Source organism: Gadus chalcogrammus, chromosome 7, assembly GCF_026213295.1.
Source record: "Gadus chalcogrammus isolate NIFS_2021 chromosome 7, NIFS_Gcha_1.0, whole genome shotgun sequence".
In the NCBI taxonomy this organism is placed as follows: Eukaryota; Metazoa; Chordata; class Actinopteri; order Gadiformes; family Gadidae; genus Gadus; species Gadus chalcogrammus.
This window is the reverse complement of record NC_079418.1, coordinates 4,436,494-4,458,386: the sequence shown is the minus strand read 5'-3', so window position 1 is coordinate 4,458,386 and position 21,893 is coordinate 4,436,494. Positions and strand designations below refer to the sequence as shown.

General features: G+C 44.4%; 1 protein-coding gene across 2 annotated transcripts in view; it reads right to left on the bottom strand.

The window, feature by feature from the left end:
* The window catches only part of LOC130385474 (fibroblast growth factor 14-like), a 29,228-nt gene that overhangs the window by 4,201 nt on the left and 3,134 nt on the right, over positions 1-21,893 (bottom strand). For both annotated transcript variants that reach the window (XM_056593983.1, XM_056593982.1), the window contains exon 2: positions 10,281-10,391. In XM_056593983.1, coding sequence (XP_056449958.1) covers positions 10,281-10,391 — 111 coding nt within the window. The remainder of the gene's footprint in view (positions 1-10,280; positions 10,392-21,893) is intronic.

The window sequence follows — 21,893 nt, the reverse complement described above, 5'->3', positions numbered from 1 at the left end:
CAGACTCTGCGTTGTGTATTTTCAGTCGTAGTAGTAATTCTTGAAGTCGAAATCAAAGCAACTTGACAGGTTGGATCAGAGGGTTGAATAGATGGTTTATTCCAGGATGTAATACAGCGAGATACAGACTTAGGTTGAATAATCTATAGTGGACCCATTGAGGAGCCGTTTGATGACTTGTTCCTTGGCTGTCGAACCCTCTTCTCGTCGAACCAAAGGGTTGGGGCGAGTATTATACAAAAAGGGGATACATGAATAACACGTAGACAGACGCACTCTCTGCCTTGATAAGGTATCTGGCCCTGGCTATGTCCCGGAGGACCAGGTCGGTTCAACCTTGTTGAGACATAACAATGGCAGAATGTTGGAGATAACACCTTGTATCGTATGAGAGGCTCTTGCCTGTTCCTAGACTAGAAATGTGAACAAAAGAGAGACTCTAAAATACACCAATATTCTACATAACCATTAATAAAAACAGGGAGGCTGCCTGGCAAAAAAATCGCTGATCTTTTGATTGCATAAGTAGTATTAAGCGTAATATATATACATTTTATATTGATTAATATCTGTCATCAGGGAGATAGTCTCCAGGTAATGTGTCGTCCGGGGTTCAATCCCCAGCCATTTATTAATTTAGGAAAGATTACTGGAGAAATCAAACAACTTTTCATGCCTTTTATTTTCAATTTCTTTGAATATACTAAATTGACGAACCACAGTTTTTATCTCAACAGAGGTGGTCTCGGCTGCCTGCCGGGAAACTCACCTGAATGGAATTTATGTGGCTGACAATTTCCCATGAAGCAGTGTCTTTGCCATAATGACAAAGGCTTCACTATCGGTAACATTAATATCATTAACTTTACCATGGGCTATTGCAAGTTAGATTTGTATTCAAGGGATATTGTAAGTCATATTTATTATATAAAAAGTAAATTGTTAGGTCTAATTTCTCTGATATAAAGGGAATTACGAAAATAAGACAACGCCAAGAATTCAATGACTCACTCAGGACGTGAACTCGGGTCGCACATACTAGTGGCTAATGCTAGACCACTAACCCAACTGCTGGCTACCAAATTTGATAGAATACATAATGTAGGAGCCAGAATGAAGAAGGAGAAAAGTTTCTTTCATTTCGTATTTTTGTGTTTCTCTGAGTTATCTCCCTCTAGTGGCTGGACCATGCGGGTGACCTTGACATCTATATAAGGGCGACACTACCTGGGGGGAGGGGCTTGAGCAGGAAGACACAGGCCGTTTCTCAATTCGCGTACTTGTGCGTGCTCGTGTGCTCTTGGACTCGTGAAACGTCATCAGTCGTTGCCCGAGCACTGTTCCAATTCGAAGCACGCATCAAGCGAGTACTGTCGTAAAACCCGGAAGTGTTCTTGATGCGTGCTCGAGCTCGCCGTTTCACCAAGCATGCATCGGAGGTGGCTCGTGTGTGCTTGCAATCGCTATAAATCCCAGGATGCATTTCGCACTCGCAGCAGTACGATGGCGGACAATATGGAGAAGACGCACAACTGTAGTTTAAGTTACTCTTAACTTATATATATATTTATACAAGGGGGGACTTAAATCCAGCGATCTGATTGGTTCCCAACTGTTGTATAATGAGCGTATACATAACTGCTATGACGCCCGATCATTTTGTGAAAGTTTGCATATCACTCCGCGCCTGGAAGTAGAAACAGTTACAATGTAAAACATATGTTGGATGATGGAGTGGGTATAAATGTTGTTACTCCGGGAGTGAGCAAGGCGATGGAGAGACTAACGAAAGCTTAGGCACACGGCGAGTGAACTGCTCCATAGGATAAATTGCCGGCTAACCGCTCTATCGGAGCCTTCTCTCGGAGGGACGCTAAAGTGTGTTGCATAGCGACCGTCGATGCATAGCGGCAGCCAGGAGGGACTACTTTTTTTTATTCTTTAAGAAAACGGCTACTTTGACTTTCTTGGTTTCTTTTTAAATGTAGCGTGTCTATGACTTTCGTTTCGCCATAACAGTAACCGTTGTATAAAAGCAATAGATCACTTCAGTCAGTGGCATGTGCTCATTATACCACTGTGAAGGGGGTCGCCGGCCCTCCGCTGCGCGTCGGGTCTGGACAACGCCCCTTAACAGTGGTATAATGAGCACATACCACAGCCTGGCGTGATCTATTGCTTAATTATATAATATAATAATAATAATAATAATATAAGATAATATATAAATATATATATAGTCGTGTGTGTATAGCTTATACACATGACAGGACACGCATATATTTTCAATTTTTATTCATTCATAATATTTACATACTATTTGAAAATGAAAGAGGCTGGGATTTTGTTTTATATCATTTGTTTATATTGTTCAGTAGTATATGCCTAAATGAGGCCGTAGCACAGTTAGCGGACGAGCAGAGGTGGTGACGTCATCGAGTCCGCTGCTGTTCCAATCGCAGGTACGTACTCGCATGCTCGCAAGTATGTGCTTGAAGTACAGACTTGCAGGTTACGCGTGCGTCGTAGTACGCGTGCTAGGAATTGAGAAACGGCCACAGTCTTTGACCTTCTGCCAGAGAATAGAACTGAACCCTTGATTATCTTTGCAATCCTTATTTTCAATTAAGTTTTGTATTTTTTGTATTTTCATTTAGTCTAATTAAACCGATTGGAATTTTCAACTTTAAACCGCACTGGACCTGGATTTCTTTTGATTTAGTATGTCTGGTATAAGCGTCAGACTTTCAAGCTCAGTCAATGCAGTGGTTAATTAAGGACCAGTATAATGGCTTTTTTGCCAAGATTAGAAGCCACTATAGGAGCAGGGTAGACGACGCGCAATCCAAAACCAAAGTAAAGCAATCTGATTCGAAGTTTAAACAAAAATGCTTTATTTGTCACGGTCTCTCCCACCGGATCCTAGCTGCCACTAGTTTTCTCTGTTAGTCTTGTCTGTCTCTGTCGTGTTCTGTTTCATGTACGGGGGCGTGGCCTGCTGAACTCCCCAACCCAGCCACGGTGATCACCCGCACCTGACCGTCATCACCAATCACGCCCACCTGTATATCTTCCCCAGTCATTCAACCATTTGTCGCCAGATCGTCAGCTATACTTACCTGGTTAAGTTATCCTCCGACCTCTCTAGCCCTTTCTAGTTATTCTCGTTCGAGTCGCTACTCCTGATCCTGTTGTTTCCCTCCTCAGTCGTCGTTGTCACGTCCACCAGTCGACTCCCCTCTCCTGCCGGAATACCTGTTCCTCCGAACCATCGAGGGTGACTATCTGTCCGGCAATCTACCCGACCCACCAACTCCGGATCGGCACGACCATTCTTCTCTGCTCTGTGTAGCAATAAACTGTTTAATTGCAACCAACCTCGTCCTGTCGTCATTTGTGCCGTGCGTTTGGGTTCACCCCGTCTTGAGCCGTAACATTATTAAATAAAGCTTCAAACAAAATGCTTTATTTAATAAAGCTTCAAACTAAAATGATTAGTCTCGATAACTATACTTTTCAACAAACATTTGCGGACAAAAAACTGTCCCGCTTCCCCGTCTCACTCTCGTTTGTGTCACATTCCCGCAGGTGAATTAAATCCCTTCATCATCTGAATGAATGCAATAATAGAACTGACCTACGGGGGAGCCAGACAGAATACAAACTCAATTTAACCATCGTTATATAAATTATTATTTCCATTCCATCATTGCCATATTTCCGTTATGGCTCCAACACACCGGCCCCTAATTGTTGACGCGGTAGCAAGACAATTAATCAATTAAATAAGGAGCCAAAGCAAACTATTTCATGAATTGACCAACACAGCATACACTTCATAGCACATCAGAGTCCATGGATCATGATTTCTCGTAATCCATAGTTCATTATAATCCAATCCTTGGGAAGATAAAAGTAATCCATGGAACAAAAATGTAATCCTTTTGGAAAAATGTATCCTTGAAAATCCATGCATGTATTCATGGGCAAAGGGGTTCAAAAGTCAATGAAATGTGTGCGTGCAAGTATGGGAAATGAGAAACTCAAGGTTCAGGGGGTATGTGTGCAGGTGTGTGTTTCTGTTCACAATCACGACTCCATCACACTCAATCACCTGCCTCCAGGAGCAGGCAGAGCTTGTCAATGGGTCGCTGCAGGATGCTACTCTTGGTTTTCACCAAGACACTCCGAACGAGCCCTCCTGGCCCAGGCAGTGCCTTCACCACACGGCCCATGAGCCAAGAGCTCCTTGGTGCTGTGTCGTCGACTATGATGACCAGATCATCAGGTTGAAGGTTCCGCTTAGGATTGTGCCATTTACTTCGCTGCTGCATGATAGGGAGATACTCACTTACCCATCTCTTCCAGAAGCGGTCAGCAAGGTACTGTGCATGTTTCCATCTCCGCCGAGAATACATATCTTCCTTTTTAGATAGTCCCAGTCCCAGTGGCATAACTGGTTTGGCCTTTAGTTGAAGGAGGTGGTTTGGGGTTAGGGGTTCCAAATCGTTTGGATCACTGGACACTGTTGTAAGTGGTCTGTCGTTCATGATAGACTCAACCTCACACAAAGCAGTCTGCAGAGTCTCATCATCCAACACCTGTTCCTTTAAGACAGGAAGCAGAATCTTCTTCACCAGCTTAATCAGCCTTTTTCAAACTCCACCGAAGTGGGTTCCAAATGGGGGTTTGAAAGTCCATTTTACTCCATCTTTCAGCAGTGCATTTTGAATCCTGTGGTGATCCATTTCCTTAAAGAGCCCATGCCATTAAAATCACATTTTTCCTGTTTGTTAAATAACATAGGTCTGAATAAGTTTGTGAGCTGTGGTAAGTTTGAAATCTATGCAGTTTGTCTGCTGAATGCAATAGGCAATGAAAGGAAAAAGGCAGAAGAAATGAGCCAATCTGGATAAGGTGACAGTAGCCGCGTTTACATGGCACATCTGATCCGCATAGATTTCTATGCGGCATAGATCTGTTCCTAAAATGTGTTCCGAATGTACTGTATACATGGCAGTAACAAAAGTGTCCGTTATGTCTCTCGCGCACACCTGACACAACTCTGGACCGGCGGCGACATAATGGATGTCTTATCACTATCGGGGATTTTAAATTTGATTTTAACGAAAGCACAGCAGGAGAGAGCTTTTCTCTGCCTGCTGCTTCAATTAAGCAGGAGGAGGACAGTGCAGAAACGTATTATTATATATTAACCCTAAGCTCCGCCGCAAACATGAGGAATTAGGATGCGAGTCCGCAGCCAAGACTGGTGGGAGAGAGTGGTCTTACGGGAATTTAGTGACCAGGAATCCTCGAAGGTCCAATTGCGAACTACAGCAGCTGCCATCTCTCTAATGGTGCGGCCACACCAACCGCGTTACTCGCGTTGGACAACGCGAGTACCGCGCCTAACCTGACGCTTGACCAGTGTGTGGTGGTTCAACGCTTCCAACGCGTCAACGGGCCAACGCAGCTAGATTAGTCCATGTCCATGCAAGTGAACGGAGCGTTCCCTCTTCGTCATAACTATCAAACCAAACATCCTTCACATTCACCGAGCGAACATTATGAAAGTAAAATGCACATTTCTCGCTAGAAATGTTTCCATAAACGCATTTAATGGCGTAACTATGTTACTATTTCCACCCAGAAGAAAAAAGAAAGATGTCGGCCGTATGCTTCTGTGCAAGCTCACTACTCTCTGCCAGTGACGTCGGGTCAAGCTCCACGCTGATTGGCTACCGCGGCTAAGCGTCACGCGTTGGAGCGTTGAAAGTTCAATTTTCTGAACTCCGGGCGTTGGTGCGTTGGGCGCGTTACTGCGTTTACGTGCGTAATTACGTGCAACTGCCGCGCCTAACGCCCCCAACGCAACGCTTCAACGCTTCAACGCGTGTACCGCGCCCAGACCAATGGTTCCCTATGCAAAAATGCAGATTTTCAACGCCCCTAACGCGAGCAACGCGGTTGGTGTGGCCGTACCTTAAGTTAAGAAGTATTTTAACGTTCAGCCTGCAAAAGTACAAGTAGTAGCCTACTCATTTACAGTTATCTCGGACGCACGCGGACACTACGATACGCAAACACGTCATTAATAAACACCCATGTCCCGTCGCTTAGCAACCGGACACGCTTACCGGACTACTTTTACGGAGTGATAACAAAGACGTGAATCAGGCAATAAATCCACTTTCCTTGACAGCGGTGAAGTTCGGTGTGCTTAAAAGTACCGACGGAGCTCAGTGGACCAATTGCGAACTACTGCGGCTGCTCTAAGTTAAACCCCAATCTATTCGGAATAAGTGTATACATGGCGATTAAAACGGACTACACCACCTCTTCTATTCGGCATAGAATCTATGCCGAACAGATAATTGTATTCCGAATGAGGCGTATACATGATCATTTTCTGTTCCGCATAGAAATCTATGCGGAACAGATGTGTCCATGTAAACGCGGCTACTGTGACGTAGCGTTGTCAAACTATTATTCATGGCCCTGCCCACTTGGTTGGTTCGTAACCACCCACAAGAATTCTGAAGGAGTCGTGATTGAGCTAGTGCTAAATGCTAATACGTGTATGGTAGTTGCTTAGTTCGTAGTAACAGGCTAGTTACAGAATTTTGAATGCAATGGCAGAACGACATCGAAGTTCATGAACTGTGACATGCTGTTCATGAAGCACCTTCATGAACAATGGCTCTTAGAAATGGGTTTCTAAGAGCCATTGCGATACATCCACCGTAAACAGAGCGCATGGTACCGTGGCTACAAGCTGCTCAGGGCCAGGTGATAATATATATTATAGATTATATGATATAGATATCTATGTATAATATGGGTTTCTAAGAGCCATTGCGATACATCCACCGTAAACAGAGCGCATGGTACCGTGGGCTGCTCAGGGCCAGGTGATAATATACATTATATATTATATTATATTATATAGATATCTATGTATAATATGGGTTTCTACGAGCCATTGCGATACATCCACCGTAAACAGAGCGCATGGTACTGTGGCTACAAGCTGCTCAGGGCCACACCCCCACCCCCCTCCTTGACCTGCCTTGACACGCCCACCGTAACCAGAGCGCATTGTACTGTGGCTACAAGCTGCTCAGGGCCACACCCCCACCCCCCTCCTTGACCTGCCTTGACACGCCCACCGAAACAGCGCGTTTGGGGGAAGCTCAATGTGCGACAGGTTCGGAGTGGCTGTAACTCTGCACCACGGCTGAATTTCGGGGACGTCTTTGAATACTGTGTTTGTGGCCCACTAATACCTATATTAAAGCATCCATAAATAGCATGGCATGGGATCTTTAAGAGATTTCTGCAGCTCTTTCCGCGCTCCAACAAAATTGGTCCCATTGTCTGTGCGTATGCTGGTGACTGGTCCTCTGCGACATATAAACCTGTGGAACGCATTAATGCACGATCCGAATAGCCTGCTACTTCCAACTGCACAGCCCGGCTCACCAGGCAAGTGAAGATCACTCCCCAGCGTTTCACATGTGCCCGGCCCCGCTTTACATTTATGGGTCCAAAATATTCAATCCCAACATGCGTAAAGGGTGGGAGATCCGGCGATACACGATCTTCCGGAAGGTCGGCCATTTTCTGCTCTGCAGCTGCTGCTTGCAAGGAAGGAGTTGGCACTAGGCAACCAATATCTTTGATTCAGTGTGGAGAGCATATGACTTCTTCCAGAATGCCCAACTCTCTGATTAATGTTGCGTAAGACTAGTATGGATACGTGAGAACCTTTTTGAAGGATAATCGGATTCTTCATCTCTATCGGCATTGCCAACCTGCTTATCCGCCCTCCCACTCTCAACATACCCTCATCCAGAATTGGATTTAGTTTACAAATTGAGCTACTTGCCTTCACTTGTATACCTTTCTTCAAGTGAGCAAACTCCTGAGAGAGGTAGCATTTTTTTTCAAAGCGAATGATAGATTCTTCAGTTTCTGTGATGACTTCCACAGACAGCTCCTGTGCCCCAGGTTCTATCTTACGATGCTCCATCAGGACTTTCATTTTGTCCACTCTGGGCTCAGGTTTCCACTAGCTGCTCTCTTCCTTTCCTGTAGTAGAAGGAGAAGTGCCCGTATCCTAAACATCCATGCAATCCCTTGTTTCAATCTATTCCATGATGAGTAACACTCAATCAACATGCTGGTTGGATTAGTGTCCACACTAACAATGTTTGCAGAGACCTCCCTTTTGACCTCAGGATCATCTAGAGGGATTTGTCCTAGTCTCTCTGGGATTTCAGGCCATTCTGTTTCCTCCTTCTCTAGAAACTGAGGACCCTTCAGCCATCTTACCGACTTCAAGAATGACTCTATGTTTAACCCACGTGAAGCGTATTCGGCTGGGTTGTCCTTAGAGTTAACATATCTCCATTGTTTGTCTTAGGATGGTTCACAGATCAATGAAACTCTGGAGGCAACAAAGGCCTGGTATCTTCTTGTTTTGTTGTGGATATATCCCAATACCGATGTGCTAACTGTCCAGAAAACAGAGTCCTTGAGTTCCTGTTGTAGCTCCCTTTTCAGCATCCAATCCACTTTCACGGCAAGTGTTGCTGCAGTAAGCTCCAGCCTGGGTATTGTGATCTGTCTGAGAGGACTCACTCTTGATTTTCCCAGAACAAATACAACGTAGAACCTTCCTGCTGTGTTGGTGGCCCTGAGATAGCTGACAGTGCCGTAACCTATTTCACTTGCATCACTGAAGTGATGGAGCTCTGCAGTCCTTATAGGGCCAAAATCCTCAGGTTTCATGCACCTATCCACTGTAAATCAAGTCAAGTGCCCTTTCGATGGGCAATTTCTCCTTGTCTAAGTCTAGTTCCTTAAATTGCTTGGCTCTGTGATGTTCTGGAATACTCGCCAGCACTTCACGGCTATTACTGACCCATTTGATCAATGAGAAGCCCCCTTGGGCACATGCCTCTCTGAGGTCACTGATAAGCTTGATAGCTTCTTCCACTGTGGCTGTAGACATGAGGCAGTCGTCGACATAGAAGTTGTTCCTGATTGTCTGAGTTACTTCTCTGGGGTCCTTGGAGGAGTTCCTGGTTTAGAGAGGTGTCTTTAAAAGATGCAGCACAATCTAACACAATTCTTAGTTTTCCCTTCTGTTGATGGTAACCATCATGGTGAGGTATGTGCCATACCTGTCCATCCTTACGATGAAACTGTTCCATTGGGACCTTTTCTGCATAACCCTTTTCCAGCACATCAGTCATGAACCTTTTATCCTCAATGGCATATCCTGCATCCCTCTTAAATTTCCTGAGGAGATTTAGAGTGCGTTGTTGGGCCACTGCACCTTTGTTGTGAAAAGGTAAAGGCAGCTGGTAGTGTCTATTCTTGAGAACAAAAGAATTACATGCCATCGTGATGAACCTTTTATCCTCATCCAATGTTTCTTCCTTTTCGTCATACTCCTTTTTCCGCAGAAGTCGTGGTTATACTGCGTAAGGAGAAGGTCCTTGAGATTGGAGACCGATATTCGATTGGCTAACATGACGCTGGGTCCAAGCTATATATATATAGCTTGGATATATACAAGTTATATAAATTATTATTATTTCCATTCCATTATTGCCATATGTCAGTTATGGCTCCAACACACAGGGACTGGGTTAAACAGAGCAACACAAAGAGAAACACACACACACACACACACACACACACACACACACACACACACACACACACACACACACACACACACACACACACACACACACACACACACACAGACCAGGTTAAACAGAGCTACACACACACTCACATACACACACACACACACTCTCACAGAGAACAGGTTAAACAGAGCTAAACAAAGAAATACACACAAAGACAGAAACAGACCCACTCAGGGACCATGTTAAACAGAGTTACACGAAAAGAGACACACACAGACAGACACAGAGACCAGGTCAAACAGAGCTACACACACACGTACTCATGTATTTACCTCTTCCCTATAAAAATTGTATGCAAGATTAATGTTAAGCATTCATTATGGAAATATGTGTGCTTGTGTTTGTGTGTGAAGAAATATGTTCTTAATATGTTGTTATTGATGCGTGCATCTCAAGGCGTTATTCCTAATGACCAAACGTATTACTTACTTACAAATACGCACACACAAACCCACATGGACACACACGTAAGTGTGTGTCTGTCTGTCTGTCTGTGTGCATGTCTGTCTGTCTGTCTGTCTGTCTGTCTGTCTGTGTGTGTCTGTGTCCTACAGGCATTGCTGCTGTCGTCCGTGGTTCCGTCCAGCGTTCCGTCCGGTCCGACCTGGAGGTAGAACCCGGTTCTGCAGAACAGACGGGTCACGATGCCCTTCAGATGGGGCTCTTTTGGGGGGGGGGGGGGGGGGGAGGGAGAGAGGAGGGAGTGACATTTTATCCATGCACAGTGTGTGTAATATCTCTTTTTCCAGATGCTTGCAGAAGACATACAACATTCTGAAAGACTCATACCACCTTGCCAATTATCTGTTTGAACTGCTGCCCTCAGGGAAACGTTACAGGTCCATCAGAACATGCACCACAAGATTCATGAACAGTTTCTAACCCAAAGCAGTCACCATACTCAACACTGACCTGAAAATAAATCCACTAGTTCTGACAGTATTAACCAGTGACATCCACACCTAATGCAATGCTCAGCACTTTACATATTTGCACTACTATTTTAAGGCATACTATTTCTAGGGATACAATGGCACTAAGTTAACGGTATAGTTACCTTTATTTTTTTTAAATGAGACCAGTACGTGAGTGCACTGAATTTCGTTGTACTTCTGTGCAATGACAAATAAATATATCTTATCTTAATTATGGGTATTCGCTGCATTGGTTTGAACATAATTGTGTATTTATTAACTATGTAATTTAATGCCACAACGTTAAACACAGAAATGTTGCCTTCAAACTTTTCATTGCCTTAATATATAGAAAATATTTTTCTTTCTTTCTTTTGAGTAAGGACATTTATTCTTATGTTTTGTCGATGCGTCCTCCCAGAAAACCACAAGTCAGAAATGACATTGTGACTTTTCACTTCTTATTGCGGAGCCATTAAAGGGGAACTATGCTTGGTTTGCGCTCGCATTGAGCTACAGCTTCGGGGAGATATTTTACAACACTGTCGTGAAAACTCGTTGACGAACCTTCCCCATCCACTTCTACGCTAGCCATGTGCATTTATTTTCAAAGAAGCCGGCGAATGCGTGGAGCGTGGAGGTAGATGTTCATAAAGAGTAGACAAGGTTATACATTTTGAAAGGGCGTATGTGTTACAATAAACCCATCCTTTTTTATTGTTGACGGGGAGATGTTATATCTTAGATTAGAATTGTTTTATCTTTGGTTGTTGAACAGAACGATCAGTGTAAGAGTGTTGGCCAACATAATACATAACGATAGCATGAACAATTTGCGCAGCAATCATACATTTATGTATCTGCTCAAGTATGTCACTTGTGTACGGAATTACAGGGAAATGGATTCGGAGATCGAGACGGTATGCTGTCTCCAGTCCCAGCAGGAGAGTAGTCCTAGGCAGATGCTTTGTCTGGAAGATTAGGGACACATTTATGTTTACGTGTAAATGCTTGCAAATAAACATTGTAAATGAATATTATTGTATATTGTTTTAAAATGTTTCCATTTTTTTTAAATATCAGATGTTTGCACCACCTTTCTTTCATTTGTTCAATAATACACACTTTGGTAAGAAAAATATTTATTTTGGATATTGAAAGAAATGCAAGTGACAGTTCTTCATGGTTTGTTTTTTGCCTTATAGCTATTGTGTAACATCTTCTTGAGGGTTCTCTGGATTTCCTCGTGACACTTGTACCCGCACAAGTTCGGTGTGGGTGGTGGCTGCACCGGCGCAGACAGGCCGAGCCGTCTTGGGTCATCAAGCCTCATGCCTCATAACAATGCTGTTTGCCAACACTAGTAACTAAGACAAACTACAAAGCAGAACTGTTACGATACAAACATGTTTACAAGCGGGGAACTACACCAAAGGTATAACATGGCTAAAGCTATAATGGAGGTTCACGTATCGTGAAGGCCTAAACACACCGGCGCCGAAGCGCAGCGGCGCGCATTTCATGCACGTCAAAAGCCGCCCCTAGCACCAACTGGAAGCGGCGCGACGGTCGCGCTGCAGTATAAAATCAGGAAGTCACCTGTCAATCAACCGCAACAAAGAGACGAAACACAATGGGTGAGTAGCCTATTGTATTCTAGTTCATTTATTTTCCATCTTTTTGGCTGAATAATTTGAAAAATGTATAATCTGCGCAATGAAAGTATGTTTTCAAGCAGCAGATCTACCAACTTAGTTTGTAGGGCACTTTATCGTTTTATTTACTGTCATTTGTTATTTATTTTATATTTTGCAATTATTCATCTACTGCGTCAACAATCTCAATAACTGCAGGACCTTCTATTAAGCCTTTTTAGTATATAGTGCAGTCACCTTTTGTTTTCCCAATTGTTATTGTGTGTATTTATTGTATTGAGCTACTGGATGGCTTTATTGGTCCCCATTGGGACCAATAAAGTAGCTTTCTATCTATCCATCTATATAGCTGTTACGGGTGAACATAATATTGTGTATTATGCTTGGTTGTGCTGCTCTGCCTCCATGTCCCATAGTAGGAGGAGACTGGGCGTTACCTTCGGAAGCACTGATTGATGAAAGGCCGGCCCTCCCAAGTATAAAAGCCTGCCTACTTCAAGATGGCTCGCTCTCTCTCTCAGCCTCGACATGGCAGACGCTGGCCGGTCGCACGCTTTTGTTTTGGTTAAATTAGAAGTCGTTTGTTAAACTGGTCTGTATTAATTGTGATCTTTGTTGATCTTTGATCTAGGAGCGGTTGCGTTTTTTCTTCTGTTTTAGTGGCAACCGTCTCGCATTTTTTCTGTTAAGCAAGTTTTGGCTCTTTTGGGAAATAAACAGAACACTATTCTTTCCCAAAAATCTGTTTCATTTTTCGTTATTATGTTAACTGCTCACACGTTTGATTTGGGCCCGTGACATAAATGGGGGCTCGTCCGGGATAGAATATGTTTTGCGTGTTTATCCCAGGGATTGCGCATTTAAATTGTCTTTTTTGGGGAAACGTTTTTACTGCGTCCGCCTATTTGTTTACCCTTTTGACGCGTTATGGGGATTGCGTTTTTGACCCAGTATTTCGATTTTTCCCAGTGTGTCAGGCTACCAGCCCTGTCTGTCATTTTTCTCGCTTTTTGTGAATTTTTTACCGGTCTAATCTGCTGCTTCTTTCGCTGTTTTTCCGCCATGTTCGATTTAGACGAGTTTATTAAATCTCCAACTCCCGACGCCTTCTCTGGCGCGACGCGGGATGATCTGGTCAAAGTTGCAGGTCATTATAGAATAGAGGTTCGGGGTAGGCCATCTAAAGCAGAGCTTTTAGATAGTCTTACGGAAGCTTTGGGCCGTCTCGGTATATTTACAGACGTAACACCCCCGGCTGCCCCTGATCCTCCAATCACACCTACGCTCACCAAAGCGGCATTCAAGTTGCGAGAAAAGGAGATTGAATGGGAGCGAGAAAGAACACTACTCGAAGCAGACAGACAGATGGTACAAGAGCGTGAGAAGAGAGACCACGAGCTTAGAATGCGAGATATGGAACTCGCCCAAGCCATTCGATTAAAAGAATTGGATTTAAAAGCTTGTGAATCTGGCATTTCAAGCCAGCCTTTTGATGTCACTCGTAATATAAGACTTGTCCCACCTTTTAACGAAAAGGATGTGCATAAGTTCTTTGCTCATTTTGAGAGAATCGCTACGGTTTTGAAATGGCCACCAGATGTGTGGTCCATGACGTTGCAGTGCGTTTTTGTGGGTAAAGCGCAGCAGGCTTACTCGTCCCTGTCGTTAGAGGATGCCGCTGATTATGAAAAAGTAAAACAATCAGTTTTGCGAGTTTATTCACTTGTTCCTGAAGCGTACAGACAGAAGTTTCGCAACTACCAAAAGTCTGAGTCGCTCACGCACGTCGAGTTCATGCGGGAGAAAGAGTTATTGTTTGATCGTTGGCTTAGCTCTCAGAAGATAACAACATTTGAGGACCTTCGTGATATAATGATTCTGGAGGACTTTAAAAACTGTCTCCCGAAAAGTGTTGCCACGTTCGTCAGTGAGCACAAAGACTTGACAGCATCCAGCGCAGCGGTGCTGGCTGATGATTACGTGCTGGCGCATAGGGGCGCGAGCTCTGGTCCTCTGAACTTTCAGCAGAACCGCAACTATAATTTAAGAGGTTCTCCTAGGCCTTTTAATGACGCTGCAGCAGCAAGCACTCCAACTTCGGAGCATAGAGGAGTGACTGGCCCTAAAAGTTATGTCCCGGTCTGTGGATATTGTAAAAAACGTGGCCACCTGATTCCCGACTGTTATGTGCTAAAAAGTAAAAACAAGTCTAACCCCACAGCTTCATCTAGGACTGAATCTGGTTTGGGTCTATGTGTTTCGACACTTCCTTTGACGTCTCGGAAAGACGAGAGTATTTCTCAGGCTTTTGCACCATTTATTACGGACGGTTTTGTCACTTTGCTCGAAGAGCCTAATGCACGCATTCCTATTAAAATACTTCGCGACACGGCTGCGTCGCAGAGTTTCATCTTAGAGAATGTCCTGCCTTTCAGTGAAAAGTCCCACGTTGGTGCGAGTGTCTTAGTCCAGGGTTTTGATATGGGATTTGTGAATGTGCCCCAACATGAGATTTCACTCTCTTCTGACTTGGTCACCGGCACTGTAAAAGTGGGCGTACGCCCCTCTCTCCCTATTGCGAACGTATCGTTCTTGCTTGGGAATGATTTGGCAGGTGGGAAGGTATTTCCTAACCCTGTTGTAACCCATAACCCTGTTGTGACTACGGCTTCTCAAAGTGTATGTCCTGACGATGTGGCTGGGAAATACCCAGAGGTTTTTCACGCCACTGTTGTTACGCGCGCCATGGCGCAAACAGCCAAAGAGACCCCTGTTCGTGAACGCAGGGATGAGTTTTCCGATCTCTATGATACCTTTATTGCTCATCCCATGTTGTCTGCTAGTGGTAAAACGTCTGTGAAGTCGGCTCCACTATCTACGATTCCTTGCGTTCCTAATAGGGATGCAAACAATTAATCGATTATCGATTAATTGTCGATAAGAGATTACTCGATTGAAATAAATTACTTGCAATTAATCGCATTTTAACCCGTAATTCCCCAACCGTCCACGTGAGGGCGCACCTGACGCCAGACGTACTTGACGCACACGCGGGAACACAAGCGGGAACACAAGCAAAGCAGTGCCGTGTTCCAATACCCGTACTTCCATGAGTATACTTAAAGGAAGTATACTATCCGCACTGGCTACTACGTTAATTTTTCAGATGTGAGTGCTGTTCCAAATCGAGTACTCCGTGGTGCACTAACCGGAAATTACGATCACGACTGCCGCCGTGGCTCCTCCCCCGCAATAAACATCCCGCTTTGAACGGTGAACTATTTACGCCTAGCAGCTATAAAAAGCTATAAAAACTATAAAAACTACAAAATGACTATTAATGCAGGCTATGTGGAAAATGCGCCGACTTTGGCTCAGCCTGGCTCCGCCTCTTCTGCTACGTAGCTAAGAAGGCTGCCGTTGAGTACGGGGAGTGTCCTTCGATCCACACTTCACGATTAGCCCGTTTTGAGTACGGCATCCGGGTCCTTGAAGTATACTTCTTTTCGCCGGATCTGAATTGGAGTACTGCGTACTCAAATTTTGGCTAGTAAGTACGGACAGTACGGGTATTGGAACAAGGCAGGACAAGACAAACGAAAAGCGGGACACTGACACGATGAAGAGGGCAAAACGGAGTGCAGTATGGAGCCACTTTAAGTTGGTTAATGACGACAAAGATGCCAAATGCACAATATGTGGAAGTATTTTAAAGTACAACAACTAAACGACTTCGTTGAATTACCACCTAAATGTGTCACATTCAGAAGGAAATTCAGCTTCTCAGAAGAATTGCCGCTTATCAATTAATCGATCATCGATCGATAAGATGAAACAATAATCGATTAATGAATTACTCGATAATTTGCATCCCTAGTTCCTAAATTGTCTCCCAGTCGCGAACAAAAAAATGATCCCTCTCTCTCTACTCAGATTCAGAATCAGATTGTCATCCCGATGCCGTATCGAGATGAAATCTTACGCCTTGCTCATGATCACCATTTCGCAGGTCATTTAGGTATCAATAAAACATCCGATCGCATTTTGCGCCATTTCTTTTGGCCCGGTCTCAAGAGCGACGTTGCGAGACACCGCAAAACATGTCACGTATGCCAGGTTACGGGAAAGCCTAATCAGCTGATTCCTCCAGCTCCGCTGCAGCCGATACCCGTCACGTCGGAACCGTTTGAACGAGTCATCCTCGACTGTGTGGGTCCGTTGCCGCGGACTAAGTCCGGAAAGGAGTATTTGCTTACAATTATGTGCACGCTGACACGTTTTCCAGAGGCTATACCGCTCCGAAGAATCACAGCAGCTGCTGTCATTACAGTTCTCGTGGGGTTTTTCTCCCTTTTTGGCCTCCCGAAAATAGTGCAGACAGATCAGGGCACTAATTTTATGTCCAACGTGTTTAAACAGGCTATGGGACAGCTAGGCATTAAACACACAACGTCCAGCTGTTATCATCCGCAGACATCAGGCGCACTCGAGCGTTTCCACCAAACGTTAAAATCAATGCTTCGCACATTTTGTCTCGAGTTTGAGCGTGACTGGGACGAAGGTATTCCGTTTGCCTTGTTCGCTGTGCGTGAATTAGTGCAGGAGTCCTTGGGGTTTAGTCCCTCCGAGCTTGTCTTCGGGCATACGGTACGCGGCCCATTAAAAATGCTCAGTGACTCCATGTTGACCGAAAATACATCATCTCCTCCCCGCAGTCTGTCTGACTATGTGACTAAAATTTGTTTAAGGCTCCGTCGAGCTTGCGAGCTGGCTAAAGAAAACCTTGGCGTTACTCAGAAACGAATGAAACAGCGTTACGACCAAAAGGCTGTCCACCGGGTATTTAAACATGGTGATAAAGTGATGGTGTTTCTTCCAATTCTCGGCTCCGCGCTTCAACCACGCAATACCGGTCCCTATCTCGTAGAAAGACGTGTTGGAGATGTTAACTACGTCATAGCTACCCCTGACCGGAGAAAAATATCTCGTTTATGTCACATTAATATGCTTAAACGCTACTGTGAGCAGGATCACTCTGACATTACACCTCCCGCCTGCATTAAAAGCTCGCCCGCCGTAGTGAGGCGTGCGATCGATCCAGCAGTGGCGCTGTCCAGCACGGCAGGTGCTGAAGTTGCCACCGCTCTATCCGTCACCTGTCGGCCTGCCGCCTCTACTTCAACAACCCCGCAGCGTGAACCTGCTGCTCCTCCGCTTGACGACGAGGGGGTTCGTTATCCTGCCGCTGAGGTGGTCGTGGGAAGATTGAGGAACTCTGAAATCCTCGAGGATCTGGATCATTTCTTTTCACATTTACCGAATTCAGAACGTGATGATTTAATTTCTCTTTTTTCTTCTAACATTAATTTGTTTTCGGATGTTCCAGGTCGTACCACAATCATTGCTCACGACATTGATGTTGGGGAAAGCAGGCCAATTAAGCAACACCCGTACCGCGCCAACACTAAAACGCCTCCAGCTTCAAAAATAAATTAAGTTCATGGTAGACCATGATATTGCTGAGCCGAGTTTCAGCCCGTGGAGTTCACCTTGCCTTCTCGTGCCAAAACCAGACGGCACTTCGAGGTTCTGCACAGACTTTCGAAAAGTCAACGCTGTGACCAAGTCCGATAGTTTCCCGTTACCACGCATGGACGATTGCATAGATCGCCTTGGCTCGGCTGTTTACGTGAGTAAGATTGACCTTCTAAAAGGTTATTGGCAAATTCCTCTGACGGAGCGCGCTAAAGAAATATCCGCATTTGTTACACCAGACAGTTTTTTGCAATACACTGTCATGGCGTTTGGTCTTAGAAATGCACCAGCTACGTTTCAACGGTTGGTCAACCACGTTCTTGCTGGATTGTCCAACTGTGAGGCGTACCTCGACCATTGGTAGTGTTTAGCGCCACCTGGTGTTCTCACGTTATCCATCTGAGAGACGTGTTTGAAAAATTGTCCGCTGCGAATCTGACAATAAATCTGGCAAAATGCGAGTTTGGTCAAGCCAAGGTTGTGTACTTGGGCAAAGTGGTTGGTGGCGGCGAAGTGCGCCCTGTGCACCCTAAGGTTGAGTCCATTCTTAAATATCCTGCCCCCACAACTCGTCGGGAACTTAGACGCTTCCTAGGTATGGTCGGCTATTACAGGTCCTTTTGCAAAAAATTCTCTGTGGTAGCCGCCCCTCTGACTGACCTCCTCAGCACCAAGCGGTCTTTTGTATGGATCGAGGAGAGTCGGGTCGCCTTTAATCAAATAAAAGCGTTGCTCACAACGGCTCCGGTGCTCGCCGCGCCTAACTTTACTGTCCCTTTTTGTTCTCGCGGTCGATGCAAGCGATGTAGGAGCCGGTGCAGTACTTATGCAGGGTGGTAAGGACGGACTGGAACATCCTGTTTGTTTTTTTTCTCGAAAGTTTAACTGCCATCAACGCGCCTACTCCACGATAGAGAAAGAGGCCCTTGCCCTGGTGTTGGCGCTTCAGCACTTTGAGGTTTACGTTGGTGGTGCAGCGCATCCGGTGATCACAACCCGCTAACTTTCCTGGACCGGATGCGCAATCACAACCAACGGTTAATGCGCTGGTGCTTAATATTGCAAGCGTTCAATGTTAACATCAAACACATCCGTGGACGCGAGAATGTCGTGGCAGATGCACTTTCACGCGCAAAGGTCTTGTAGGCCTATGAAAAATGTGTAAATAAATTGGATGATTTTCTTTTTTTTTTTCTTTCCTCCTTCATCCACTTATGTAAATATTACTTGTAACATGTGTTTTTTTTGGAAAAAAATTAAAAATTCTACCCCCAATTTATTTCTTTAAGGGTGGGAGTGTTACGGGTGAACATAATATTGTGTATTATGCTTGGTTGTGCTGCTCTGCCTCCATGTCCCATAGTAGGAGGAGACTGGGCGTTACCTTCGGAAGCACTGATTGATGAAAGGCCGGCCCTCCCAAGTATAAAAGCCTGCCTACTTCAAGATGGCTCGCTCTCTCTCTCAGCCTCGACATGGCAGACGCCATGTCGAGGCTGAGAGAGAGAGCGACACACTATTCTTTCCCAAAAATCTGTCATTTTTCGTTATTATGTTAACTGCTCACACGTTTGATGTGGGCCCGTAACAATAGCCTTAACATAGCCAGACATTTACATGTATGCAGCCAGTAGTTATCCATTTTAATTGAACACAAGCTATTTTACATTTTATTGAGTTATTTTTATTTCAACAGAACAATTGTTGCCAGACAGAGGGTGGTTGCCCTTCTTCTGCTGCGCCGTAGGCGGGCAAGGAGAAGACTAAGGGTTTGGGTGCACCCCATCAATGAACGGAGACAAGAACAGGGGGTATGCCACAATCTGGTCCAGGAGCTCCGTGCAGATCCTGGCCAATATTTCAATTTGCCACTAGGAAGTGTACAATGGCAGAACCGTATGGAGTAGCCTAGTCATGATGACCTATAATCTAGTTATTATCCCTCTCTGGTATACTTTTTTGCATATATATATATATATATATATATATATATATATATATATATATATATATATATATATATATATATATACTTTTTATCCCTCTGGATAAATACAGTGATGTTATTGCTGTGCTGGATTCAGTAGCCAGTGTATTTTATTTGAGGGCTCGAGACACTTAATATTATTTTTCCTTAAATCCAGAGAGACAGTTAATGCATGATCTGATACCAGAGAGACAGTTAATACATGACAATGCATTTTTGAGCTTTGCCTGTGTTTTCTTTTACTTATTGATTTTATTGTATGAGAACGTTTCTATGTGAAGCACTTTGAGTCTGCTTCATGCATGAAAAATGCTATATAAATGAAGTTGCCTTGCCTTAAATAAAAAAATATATATTACAAGTAATCTGGTTTCTACATGGTGTGATTATATGTGACTTGATTTCGTCTATTTCCCATTATGGTTAATGGTTTGGGTACTTAGTCCACCATTGTTGATTTCCACCTGAAGAGCCAATCTCCAGAGCTTTGGCTCGCCAGGCAATGTCCTTTTTGGAGTTGTCTTTGTAATGACGGGAACTTTGGTAATACAATTCGACATATTTTTCCACCTCGACGACTAGTCTCTCATCGTCCATTTTCGTAATTGTTTCTCACAAACGAAAGAGGGCAACATCCAGTGGTGAGGAGTAGATATGGAGGTGCCTACGGGACCCGGGATGTACAAACCAGCTTTTAAAAAGCGCTTTTTCAGGGGCGGCGACGCTAGGGAATAGAACATTGGCTCGAAGACTAGTTGGGCGGCGCAGCACGGAACACTGCCGCGCGTTTATTCGGCGCCGGTGTGGGCTAGTACATCCAGAATAATGGGGGCAGACTTTTTGACGCGCCGAAGCCGGTGTGCTTAGGCCTTAACAGTTCTGCTACCGACGAATATGTTCTAACTAGCAGCTCTCGTGCAGGGTACGGCATTATATGGCCAGCCGGACATATCACATGATGTAGGATATACACTCTTAGAATAATCAGAGGCATTTAAATAGCAGTCTAGTGATCTAAATAAACAAGAACCTGGATTCGGGGATTTAGCCTGTATCTGGGGGACGAGACAGACGAACAGCAAAACAACCAAAAAAAAGTTTCAAAGGCTTGTAAGTCTGGGTTTGAAAACTCAACACCTTGTAAAAAAGGTTTTGCAACACTGAAAAAAGAGATTATAACCTGAAAAAAATTCTAACAAAAATTCTAACATCTGCAAACATGATTTTGTGTTCTATTTTATCTTCTTCATCATTTTCACCAACACATTTTCAAAGTTCAAACAATATCACCAGCGCATTTGCAGTTTCAAATCTGGCACTGTTTTAACAGTGTATTTCATTTTTTCCCGGTTTTGAAACCTTGTAAATGGGATTCTGCAAACAGGTGTTCATACATTGAGAAATAAGTTTTGAAAGGTTGAATATACGTATTTTTTCAGAACTGACTTCAGCACTGACTTTTCAGAGATTTGACCACACAGGCGCAAGCTTTGAGTCACGTGAATATTGGCAGTTTTCGGTCGCGCACTCGTTTTGAAACTCCTGACAGTCAAATCTGAAGAGAAAAAAAAACGTTCCTGGGGGCGGGACCATTTAGCTCTAAACCTATTGGTTGCTCTCGGCTGACGTACATTCCAATCACATGTGCGGTTCACCGGGCTGTGCGTGATTGACAGTGCTCTGCCGATGAAAAGAATGTGATTGGAATGTACGTCAGTACATTCCAAGGGGTCAGACAACTATCATGCCGTCGCAGTCCACCGCCCAGACTCCCCCATCCGCCAACACCCGCATGGGGATAAGGGAGGGACGAAGGATGTACACGTGCCGTTCACCGGGCTGTGCGTGATTGACAGTGCTCTGCCGATGACAAGAATGTGATTGGAATGTACGTCAGCCGAGAGCAACCAATAGGTTTAAAGCTAAATGGTCCCGCCCCCAGGAACGTTTTTTTTTTCTTCAGACTTGACTGTCAGAAGTTTCAAAACATATGCGCGACAGAACACTGCCAATATTCACGTGACTCAAAGCTTGCGCCTGTGTGGTCAAATCTCTGAAAAGTCAATGCTGAAAA